Source organism: Octodon degus, unplaced genomic scaffold (genome assembly GCF_000260255.1).
Source record: "Octodon degus isolate 3935 unplaced genomic scaffold, OctDeg1.0 scaffold00164, whole genome shotgun sequence".
Lineage (NCBI taxonomy): Eukaryota > Metazoa > Chordata > Mammalia > Rodentia > Octodontidae > Octodon > Octodon degus.
Window position 1 is genome coordinate 1,377,972 of NW_004524740.1, and position 11,896 is coordinate 1,389,867.

Consider the following 11,896-nt stretch of genomic DNA (forward strand, 5'->3'; position numbering starts at 1 on the left):
ATTTGCTCTCTGTGAAAGCCTGAGAGAATGTTTTCTCTCCATGTGACTCTCCTTAAGCACACTCTACATCATCGATCCCTTTCCTCTGTGGCTCCATAATCTTGATCAGAAAATTTGGAACATCACTGAGTTACAGGATGTTACAGTGCAGGCTCTTTTATGTCCTAAGTCTTCCCAGTGTCCATTTTTAAGCACCCATATGAATGACTCAAGGTTATATAGCAATAAATTGGAATATGAACTTGGATCTACCTGATCACAGTACTTCCTGTTGTCAGTTCTGATGTGCGTAAGCAAGGACTCTGGGAATCTTCTTTCAGAAGCCCTGGGTTGCCTGAATTCTGCTGTAGCTACTGCAATACAGTTCTTTCCACAGCATATGCCTCTCCTTCCTCCTCAAATCTTGGATGAGGTGGGTTATTTCTGGGTGAGTCTGTGTCTGAACTCATGCATAAAAATGTGCCACCAGTCTAGAAATAAGACTGCAGGAGCGATGACCCTGGTTAGATCAAGAGTGGGAAGGTTGTAAACCTACTCCTGCTTAACAACTTTCTCTACCCTACTGCTTCACCTCGTGGTTTAGGTAGATCAAGAGAGTCCCTAATCAGAGGTGCTGACAAGAAGGAAGCAGCAGCCTCATCGTAAATCCCTGCTGCTGCATCCTGCCTCTCAGTGTCCTTCTCTGGGCATGACGCAGAATGCTTGATGGTTAGACGCTCTCTCCTGGGAATTAAGCACATCCACCCTCATCTTTCTGCCACTTTCTACCTGTGTGACTTCAGGGAAACATATCTGCCTCCCTGGTCCTCAGTTTCTTTGTCTGTAAAATGAGAATAATGATAGCCCTGTTGTGAGCTCACTGAGAGGACAAATTGCAAGGAAGACTTATTTCACTCAATGCCTGGCCCAGAAGAAACACCCAGTCCATGGGAACTGGGTCCTACTTGGCTCCTCCTGCTGTCAACAAGTATCTCTGGAGCTCAGGAAGTAGGATTTTTAAATGGCAAAAGGCATTTATTTCCCCATCTTGCTTCTCAGAAGGTAAGAAATGATCCTATGGAGCGCTTAAGAGCACAGTGTTACTGGTATAAAATCCTGGGCAAATTATCTCTCTAAATTGTACTTCCTTCAGTTGTAAAATTGGAATTATGTGATGGTGGTGGTGCTGGTGGTGGTGGTGGTGGTGAATGTGTGTGGGATGAACTATGCCCCATGGCCCTTTTTTAAGTTTTATTTTGAAACAAGATTTTATTAAGTTGCTGTCATGATTTGGGTCCCAATGTCCACCCAAAGCCTCATGCAATCATCAAATTCTTTGGGAGGTGCTGAGTCTAGAGTTTGTGGTTGGTTCATGGTCTAATACTAGGATTAAGGGTTTTGGGATGCAAGATGGGTGATTGCTGGATCAGTTCACAGATTAAATTGGCACTGTCTTAATCCCAGCAGTCTGGCTAAGATAAAAGGAGAGACTTGTTTCCCCCTCTCCCTTGCTGCTTTTTCTGTCTTGTGCCACCATGAATTGTTGCCCCTCTGCCATACTACCCTGTCTTGGAGGCAGCCAATTATGGCCTGAAGTCTCTACCAACTGGGAACTAACTAACCCTTTCCCCCTTTAACTTTGGGTGTGGGGTATTTTGTCTTAGCAACAAGAAAAGTAACTGAGACAGTTGCCCCTGAATTTGCAATCCTGCCTTAGACTCCCAAGATGCTTGTAGTATAGGCATCTACCGTCATGCCTGGTTTGGAATTACAAGTATTACTTTCAATTGATAGAGTTACAGTTAACCTCACATAAGTTAATCATAATGGAAATGAATTATCTGTACTCAGAATCCCCACTTCCTCACCCTCAGTTCTCTCAAGGCCACTGCAGACTGGCATCTAGCCTCACGCTCCACGCAGTGTGCTTAGCTCACTAACTTCCATGTTGCTAAATCCATGCTTGCTTTTCTTTGGCACAGACAATCACTGTCCCCTTCTTCCCTTGGAGTTGGGGACATTATCATTCTGTTTCTTCTCCTACAGCACAAGCCAGTCCTTCTTGTATCTTTCACTGGTAGCTCGTCTTCCCAGAAGTGAAGCTCTAGAGGGCCCAGGGCCCATTCTTTGCCCTCATCTATGTTCACTCCTGAGTGTCCACTAATCAATCCCATGACTTTGGGCCAAGTTCACACTCACAGCTCCTGCAATTCTGCCTCCAAGATGTTCCTGTCCACTGAGACCTCGTGCTTCTCTGACAAGGACATGTACCTCACCATTATGTCCAATATTTCCCCCAAAGAACATACCTAACACAGGAACTCTTCATTTTCCCCACTTCCTCCCTATTCAAATTACTTCTTCCTCAGGTTTCTCATTTCCCCCAAATGAGACAATTTATCCAGTGAAATTAACTCCTGATTCTTCTCTTTGTACTCTTCACCCAGTCTATCAATAAATCCTACAGGACATCCTGCAGAAAACATTTAAATCTGACCGCTTCTCACCACTGTCATGGCTGCTGTCCTAGTGCTAGTTCAGGCTCATTCCTAGTCCTAATCCTACTCCTAACCTTTATCCTTGGCTCATCTCCTTCAGGGGCCTCTGTTCCCACTTCCATCCTTGTGTCTCTGTGGTATCTTCACCACTCGTCTCTTCAAGAGAAATCAAGCATGTTCCTCCCCTGTCAAAAATCCCCAGTAAGACTCCATTGGCAGCCAGACCAAGAGACTCACAAGGCCTCAAGTGGCCAGACACTGCCAGTGTCCTTATTCTCCCCTCCCACATGCTCTCCCTTATTCCCTGGGTTCAACTGTCCCAAGCTGAGTGACCCCACTCAACTCTTTGCCTTTGTCCTTTCCTCGGAACATTCTTTTGTGTGCTTCTTTACAAGTAAAAATAAATTCCTTATTTTTCTACAAAGTATTCATCATCACCTGAAGGTTGCTTATGTAGGTATTCATGCATATTTACTTGCTGCTCAAAACTCTGGCTAGAATGTACAAATCTTGTTCATTGCTGCATTCCCTCATCCTAGAAAGTAAAAATTCATGAATGGCAACTGCCTACTTGAAAGGGATGATGGAAGAGTTAAATGAAATAATGTGTGCAAAGCCCTGATGCCTGTGCCTGTTACACATAAGAGCTTGATGTGTATTAACTATTACTATCATGTAACAAATTCTCTCAGGATGAGAGCTATTGCTGCAGGACCTTTCCTATGGACAGTCGCCCAGAAATTGTCTGGGCCAGGTCCTCATGGGGCGAGGTATACTGGGCCTCCATTTCTAAGGGACCAGTGTACCTCTTATCAGATGTTTGTGTTTAGACTCTGAAGGGGGCAAATAACTCTAGTTCTTTTGACAACATTTAAGTCTCCACCACCATTTTATTATGTGAGCAAACATTTGATAGCTGGGAAGCCCATCCCTAATGACAGGTCATAGAATCTCACTGGCGTCTCCTTATCTTCCCTTCTTGTTTGCTCTTCTATTGAAACCTGCGAGGTCAGAAGTGGTTTTCTCCCTCAAATCTGAAAATTGGAAAGAGGCTGATAGTGAGAAATAAAGAGACCAGAGAGTAGGGGTAGGCAGTGGGAAGAAGAGGCAAAGGGTATCAGAGGATCCTGACCAAACCCACAAGAATGTAGAAGGGTCAGAAGACTGTCTCCTCACATGAATTCATGACTCAGGTCCACTCTTAGAAGCCTTCAAGAGCAACTTGGATGAAGGAACCCTTTGTGAGCCAGTGTTATAATCAGAGAACTTCACACAGATCAATCCATTCAATCTCGCAACTTTCATTTTATAGGGGAAGTAACTGAGGCACAGAGAGAAAGAGAGCAACTTCAAGAGCCCAGGCAAAGTAGAAGGTTCTTAATCTCAGTGTAAGTAGAAAGAGTAGTAAAAAGAAATGGGTAGTACAATGAAAAATACTGTAAGGGTACCCAGGAAAGTTTTGGATCTCTGATTCCATACTCTCCCAGCTCTGAAACCAGCTCGTTTTAAGTCTTGTTTTCCTAATCTGTAAAATGGACATAATGGTAATCTTGTCTGGGATTATGATTGTGAACACTGGTTAATGAGTGAATAATGCAACACTGGGTCTCTGATAGTAGCTGTAGGGGTGTGTGTGTGTGTGTGTGTGTGTGTGTGTGTGTGTGTGTAAGAATTTTTAGAAAACCAAGCACAAGCCAAAAGGCAGAACCATAGAAGTCAACAAAGGTGAAAAGGAAACAGAGGGAAACCAAAAGGGATCCCCCAAATTAAAAAGATGAGTAATGATGTTTCAGAGCAGTTAGGATGAATGAGGCTCCAGGGGCTCAGGCTTCCCTGCATAGACTCAGTGACTCCTCTCAGAAGGTTGCTTCAGCCATTGTGGGGCCTTCTTCCCCATGCTCAAAATGAATGCATCAGAGGTCTTTGGTCCCTGGATCCTTCTCCTACTTCTCTGAGTTTCTTGTCATAAAGGTAACAAAGCTTGAGAAAGCATTTTGCAGTTGGCAAAGCTCCTTTCCAGTTGAAAAAGTTTGGGTAAAGGCAAGTTCGAGTAGAGGCCATTCTCTCACATGCTTATGGCCCTGTTACTCTGGGTAGATGAGCAGCACCAGCACAGCCTGGGAAATTCTGAGAAATTTGGATTGCTAGAGCTACCCTAGGTCTCAGAATCAGAAACAAACTGTTCTATGAGAATCACTGTAAGTGGTAGGTCTGCCAGAGTTTGTGAAGCATTGGTCTAGGGCAACCCTGGTCATAGAGTTCCTTGGAAGAAATCCTTATTTCCACAAGAGATGAGAACTCCTCTATACCACTACCTTTGCAACCACAAGAAGTGCATAAGTAACATACTCACAGGAAGAGGAGCCCCCTTCATGGTTATGATCAGCAAGTTAGAGCTATTGCCAGGCCTCTAGCAACTTACTTCTCTCTCGCAAAGTAGCCAGAAAATCCAGCTTCCAGGTTTCCCCAAGGTTATAGGTGTCTCTGGGCCAACACACAGGAACTGAGCAGCCACTTGACCCTCCACCCTTCACCACTATTTGCTGGCTGAGTTAAGCATCAACTCCCACACAGAAGCTGAACTAAAGCTCATATCTGTCCGGTGCACGCAGCTGAGCTCTCTCCCCTCTCTCTTTCTCTCTCTGCAGTGTCCATTGCAAGCCTGGTGATGTCCACATATCACTTACTCTGTGCACAGCAACAAGGACTCTATTTTCCACACCATCACCCTCTGGGCAGCTGTCACGGAAAAGCCCAGCGACCTGACAAGCACCCGTGAGAGTTCCCCGCTTACCTGACATCCTGGTGGCACCTCAGACAATCCACTCCTAGGAGACGCAGCCTGAAGCCCAGCTTCCCTTCTATACAGTATTGTCACAATGCTTCTCCTAAGATGCCAAGTGCTCCTGTTTGTCCTGGAGGTGGGCAACATGAAACTGCACAAGAGGAAGAGAACGTGGTACAGTCTACCTTCGGATCCTTCATCGAACAAACTGATGCAAAAACTTGAATCTGTTACTGAAACGAAGACAAGAGGACATGTGCTACTGAACTGAGCCAAACACACTGTAAATATCCACAAATGCCCTCTCCCCATCCCTATCCCAAATGATCTCGAGATTTCTTTTAAAGAAGTAAATTTGTCCAATGGCTGTAAACTATAAACTGCTGTAATTAAGTGCAATTTCCCCTCCACATCATCTCCCCTTGTCCTGTATATAATACTAAAGCATCTATTAGTTTTCTTTATAAAGGTCAGAGTTAAAATTTCAAAGGCCATTCCCCCTTTTTCCCCCAAGTGAGAATTGAAGCCCCTCACCCCTCCCTTGGGCCTGGACACATATAAAAGCAGCATACACGGGACTGACTGCCAGCTAGCCCCATCCTCCTGATGTTGAGACACATCTCTGGATACCTAGAAGGGTAGAACAGAATGTAAGAGTGACATCCTAGTTTCCTGTGGGAATAGCAGTTTGGCCAGTGCACCCCAAAGAAACCCTGGGGCAGCGACACTGGCTGATAGCCAAAGACACAGTGGCCATCTCAGGAATTCTCCCATTAAAACCGTTTATTTTATCACTGCCAAGAGTCTCATGTTTTTGTTTCTGACGTCTTCCTTCCCAAGAAGTCCTGGCTTAGTCTCCTTGAGACTTCCAACATACAAGGATCAGCACAGTGGGTGTCTTGTGGGGTGTGGAGGGGTGGATGGCCTTTGCTTGCTGTCACGTTCCCTGAATTTTCAGGTTGGCCTTCCTGCTATTTGAGATAAGGAAGAGTTGATTCCCCCAGGCAGACTTCACAAACCCTTCTTCCCAGCAGTTCACAGGAACAAAGTCACAGAGCCAATTCTTGATGACTTGTGCTCATAGAAACTAACAAAAAGCAGAAAGAATGAAAATATAGTGGGTAACTTTTTAAGCCTCATTTTAAGCATTGATTCTAGCTTTTCTTCTCATCCTGTCTTCCACCTCTAGGGCCAGGCACTAGGAGAATGGGCTTTTGTGGGTGTTTCCACTTGTACAGGACTTCAAATAGTCCAAAAGGTGAAAAACCAAAAAAGCTGGAGACTTCCAGCACACTTTGCCAGCAAAGAATCCAGAGCTGATTACAGAACAAAGGGAAAACATCCGTCTTCTTTGCTGTCTCCTTTTCGGCATAGCTAGGGGTCCTGGCCTGTACCTTTTCTACTTCTAGATGGGATATTTCCCAAGGGAAGTGTAGGCAAGGAAACTATGCTGACAGGCTCTGAGAGATAGATTCTTTTCAAAACCCTCAGTGTACTAGAATATGCAACCCACAGTGAGTCAGGAAATTTGACTGAGTGGATAGATGTGACATACCGTCCTCCATTGATTCCTGACTCCCCCAAACTGTAATTTGGGCTGAAATGATCAAGAGAAAATTCCTGATGGGTTTTGAAAGGGACTAGGGAGAGGCCAAGCATTACATGTGGAGAGAAGACAAGGTGTCTTTTCACTAATTGAGGCGATCAGTAAAGAAAGGGCAGCTCAAATTCCAAGAGGAGGGAAGGCCGAGACATCAAGCCTAGTCTCGTGGAATGCCCAGAAGGTCATATTAATACAAGAGGTCATCTGAGCAGAGGAGGGAAGGAGCAGAGAGACAACCTGGGAACTTCTGACCAAATGCTACTTAAATCAAGATATGTAGCAACTGGGTCCCTCCGAAAGCCAACAATCAAATTTCTTTCTTTCTTTCTTTCTTTCTTTCTTTCTTTCTTTCTTTCTTTCTTTCTTCTTTCTTTCTTTCTTTCTTCTTTTTCTTGTGGTGCTAAGGATTGAACTCACGACTTTGAGAATACTAGGTAAGTACTACCCCACTGACCTACACTCCAAGCCCCACAACAGCTCTTTCATAAAATCAGGGACCCCTGTCCTCACTGGCCATACTAGGGGAATGGGTACCCATTGTATGGGGATCTAGATAGGAATTACCCACTCTCAAGGGTTTTTTTGTTTTGTTTTTGTTTTTGTTTTTTTGGTGCCAGGGATCAAACTCAGGACCCTGTGCTTGGCAGGCAGGTGCTTATCTGCTGAGCTATCTCCCTGGCCCTCTCAAGATTCTTTTGCCACGAAAGCCTTCATTTCTCCCAGCTTCTTATGGACCAAAATTTCCTTGGGTTTGTCTTTGTACACTGAGCCCCTATTGACCTATGGTTCTGTTTCTATCAGGACCCACTGTCGTGTTTTAGGGGGCAGTTAGACTTGATTTTAATATATGTGGATAAGGATTTGCCTTAAATTGTAGTAGCTGTTCCAAGACAAAGAGTTATAGGGGATTCTCTCTGAAGTCACAGATAACAAGCCTTGTCTGCCACTGAGTTCAAGAGGATAAGAATACAATAGTCAGAGAATCTGAGATCTAGGAAAAGATCTTTGATAGTCTTTTTAAAGCCAGAGTGCCCTGATTAGAGTCAACAATTCTACCACTTAGCCTCTCTCCTCCCCGTGTCCTCCTATTGAAAATCTGAATGGTAACAATCATAGCTGCCTTTATGGTTGTTTTAGGAGGAAGAGTGAATACCTTAAATGCTCAGAACTCTGCCTGTGTGCATGAATACTTTCCCATTCATGAGCATTTTTTCATAGAGCCTCTTGGATTGGGTTGATATTTTCAGATAACTATATCACTTAGCCATTTGATGATTGGTAAAGAAAATTGCAGCTAAATTGTCAAATGTCTTTGTTCATTACTGCAGTATATGGAACACCAAGTGGTAAGCTATTGCCGCCAGAAGGGCAGGCCCAAGAAGAGGGGAGGGTGTCACTGGGGGTGGGAGGTGGGGGGAGGTAGAGGCCTTGTCTTCTTCCTTGGGAGGGGGAGACTAAATGTGAATAGCAGGAGACCACAGAGAGCATCAAGAAGCTAAAACTGGTTTTCTAGTCCTGAAAAGAAGTGTGGCGTTAAGGGGGAGGAATCTGGGGAGCCAAGAAAGGTGAAGGCGAGAAAGAGGCAGGAGCTAACTTCTTTCCAAGGAAAAGCAGAGTCTACGGGCTCCCTTTGAGTTAGGAATTAATTCAAACAAATGCCACCCATAAAGCACTGAGGCTGAGGAAGTAGCTCAGTCGTGGAGTATTTGCCTGACATTCTTGTAAGCCCTGAGTTCAATCCCTAGCACTGAAAGAAAAACTAAAGCTGCTTTGGAAAATAAGCGATTGTCAGGGCTGGGGAGATACCTCCCTGATCTAAGTGCCTGCCAGGCAAGCACAAGGTCCTGGGTGCAATTAGAATCAGGCATGGTGGCTCATGCCTGTAATCCCAGCCCTGAGGAGGCTGAGACAGGAGGATCACTGTGAGTGTGAGCTGCACAGTAAGACCCTATACTAAATAAATAAATATTAAAAAAGAAAAAAAAAGCAATTAATAATGGACTATGCTGGACTGGACTAAGACAGATCCACAACTTCATGCTTCAAATACATCTCAACTGCATCATGCAGGCCAAGTACTTTTGAGGAAAAAGCAATCAGAGAAACCAAGTGACTGTAAGGTATCTCCTTTCTTCCTGCCACTCCTTTCTCCTTCTCCATTCCTCTCCTCTCCTCATGGGTACAGAGTTCATTCTAGTAAGCAAATAGTGAATTGTCTGCTGAAATTTATTTATGACAGGACTATTTCACAAATGAATCTTTGCAGAATGCAGAACTTCATACATACTTATATGAATTTCTTCTTGGGGAGAGATGATAGAGATGATAGATAGATAGATAGATAGATAGATAGATAGATAGATAGATAGATGATAGAGAATATCATGCTTTCTAAATGAGAACATGCAAAGCAAATATGAAGGAGGAACACCAAAAGCAAGAATCATAACAAGCAGACTTCATGGGGCCTGTATGTGTATGTTTGTGCCAGTAGATCCCACAACTCAAACAACAAGATGGTTCTTTCATATTTTCTTTTCTCACCAGATATATACCGCTGTACTACCAAAAGAAAGGCTTCCTTCTTATGCTCCATTATCTTGAAATCTTTAACAAAGCAATATGTTAAATTATTCTGAATTAATTACAAAAGGGATAAAAGAGATAAAGCTAATTTTTAAAAGACTAAAAATAACCAAATATGAGAAAAGCATGTCTGATTCCCAAGACATTACATTACTTTTTGGTGTATCTTTGCTCTTGGGAATATCTAGTCCAGAATTATCTTCCTACTTCGTCTGTTCAAGAAGTATTTGTTGATCCTGCCACACGTGAGGCACTGTCATTTTAGACATGGGGGATACAAAGGTGAACCAAAACAGGTAAAAGCCTGACTTTCATGAGGCTTGAATTCTAGGCAGGAGATAAAGAGGAAATGAGTGTGTGTGTGTGTGTGTGTGTGTGTGTGTATGTCATATAATAAAATCTGTAAAAACTCTTGCTAGCTGAGAGGATGGTGGTGTGGGGTAGCCATTTTCACCAGGATGCCCAAGGAGGAAGAGTGTGGTCTCTGAGAAGTTGACATCCAAGAGCCCTGAGGTTGAACAGTGAACCACGTGGACATCCAGGGAGATCCCTCCAGGCAGAAGGAAGAGCAGATACAAAGAACCTGAGGCAAGCACAGAGGCTGAGTTGTTAGCGCTAAGTGAAAGGGAAAGCGGAGGGTCAGAGAGGCAAGCAGAGTGCAGGGCATTTCACAACAAATGGTGCTGGGCCTTGTGGCCTTTTGCGAGACTTCTGCAAGCTGGGGTGAGGGCCTTGGGTTTTATTCTGCGTGACCTAGAAGCCATCAGAGAATTCTGAGGAAAGCCAGGACAAGATCATATGTTTTGAAGGGATCCTTCTTTATCTCTAGGCAGGAGATAAAGAGAAAGCTAACAATAACTGAAAAAGTAATATATTAAATATGGGCCAATTAAAGAAATATACAAGGTGTTAATACATATTAGAACCAAAAAAGCAAGTGAAGAAAGAAGAGGAGGAAGGGAAAAGGAGATGGTTTCATTTTTTGTATAGGGATTGCTTTGCTCTTGTTTTTCAGCACAGGATTTCACTGGTTGTTCAACCGAGAAGAAATCTGAGGGTCTCGTTTGGAATCACCTACATTGATGGCTGAAGACTTATTCTTCTTGTTGCTTCCTCTCTTAAGAGATTCAATTCACCTGGCTGCTATAACAGATGAGCACATCTTGGTGGCTTAAAACCACAACATGTATTCTCTTAAAATTTTAGAGCCCAACAGTCCAGCATTGCTGGGCCTCATCAGGGTGGCACCAGGTTGAACTGCCTCCCGAGACTCAGACGCACCATCTTTCCTTGCCTCTTCGGCCTCCACTGGCTGCTGGCATCATTCCAGCTCCTGCCTCTGCTTCTGTGTCAGATCTCTACCCTCCTTCCCCTTAGGAGGACACATGTGATTGTCTTTAGAGCCTCTATTAACTTTCCTTCATGACATTTACCATCTCCCTTTCCCCTGTTAAGGTAACATGTGTAGATCCAGAGATTAGGCCCTGACATCTTTGGAGCTCTTTATTCAGCCTACTACAGAGATTTTCCTGCAAGCTCAGAAATGCAAACCTAGAAAGAGAATTTCAGGTAAGAATTTCTTTGTACAACTTTTCCCACTATATTTCATCATCACTGTTCTGAAATAAGTTATCTGACCCTGAAAACGTGGATGGCAATAAGACAGATGCTTGCTTCTCGATGATAATAAAATCTTTCAGGAGCCCTGCTTTAGGGTGGCTTGAATTAATAAGTAAATGACAAACTTCAGCATTACTCATGCTTGTATCATGGAGACAAAACAACAGGCCGCCACTGTAGTTAGAGTTAACCATTCATCTACTCATTTGTTCGTGTAGTAAATATTTACTGCTGTTGTACAGAGTTGTGGTTCACAGCTCTGGCTAGGGAGTCATTCAAACCTTCATTTAAATCCTCTTCTAACCCTTACTTACTTGTGTGAAATTCAGAAAGCTATTTAACCTCTGAAATTGGGTTGGTTGGGAATTCAATGAGATATGAGGATCATAAAGCCCTTAGTCCAGTTCATAAAAAATTGCTGGATAGGGCCAGTCAGATAGCTCAGAGGATTAAAGTGCCTGCTTAGGCAGAGCACAGTGGTGGGGGTTCAATACCTGGGGTGCCATGCTGGCTCCATCCCCAGGGTACGCTGAGTGAAGATTGAGACTGGGCGTGGTGGTGCACACCTATAATCCCAGTGCTTGGGAGGCTGAAGACAGGAAAATCACTATGAGTCTGATCTATGTAGTGAGACCCTGTAGACCCTGTACTAAATACATAATAAATAAATAAATAATAAGAAATTGCTGGATAAATATGAGTCATTTGCATCTAGTGCATCTGGTGCTGCTAGGGGAACACCATGATTCTCTCTCTCTCTCTCTCTCTCTCTCTCTCTCTCTCTCTCTCTCTCTCTCTTCCTCTCTCTCTCTTTTCCTCTCTCTC

At 43.8% G+C, this 11,896-nt stretch overlaps 1 protein-coding gene across 6 annotated transcripts in view; it reads left to right on the forward strand.

Moving 5' to 3' along the window:
* Positions 1 to 6,060, forward strand: part of Hnf1b (HNF1 homeobox B) — a 56,462-nt gene extending 50,402 nt beyond the window's left edge. For all 6 annotated transcript variants that reach the window (XM_004642995.3, XM_004642994.3, XM_004642992.3 and 3 more), the window contains one exon: positions 5,126 to 6,060. In XM_004642995.3, coding sequence (XP_004643052.1) covers positions 5,126 to 5,256 — 131 coding nt within the window. In that variant the 3' untranslated portion in view covers positions 5,257 to 6,060. The remainder of the gene's footprint in view (positions 1 to 5,125) is intronic.
* The last annotated feature ends 5,836 nt before the right edge of the window (positions 6,061 to 11,896 follow it).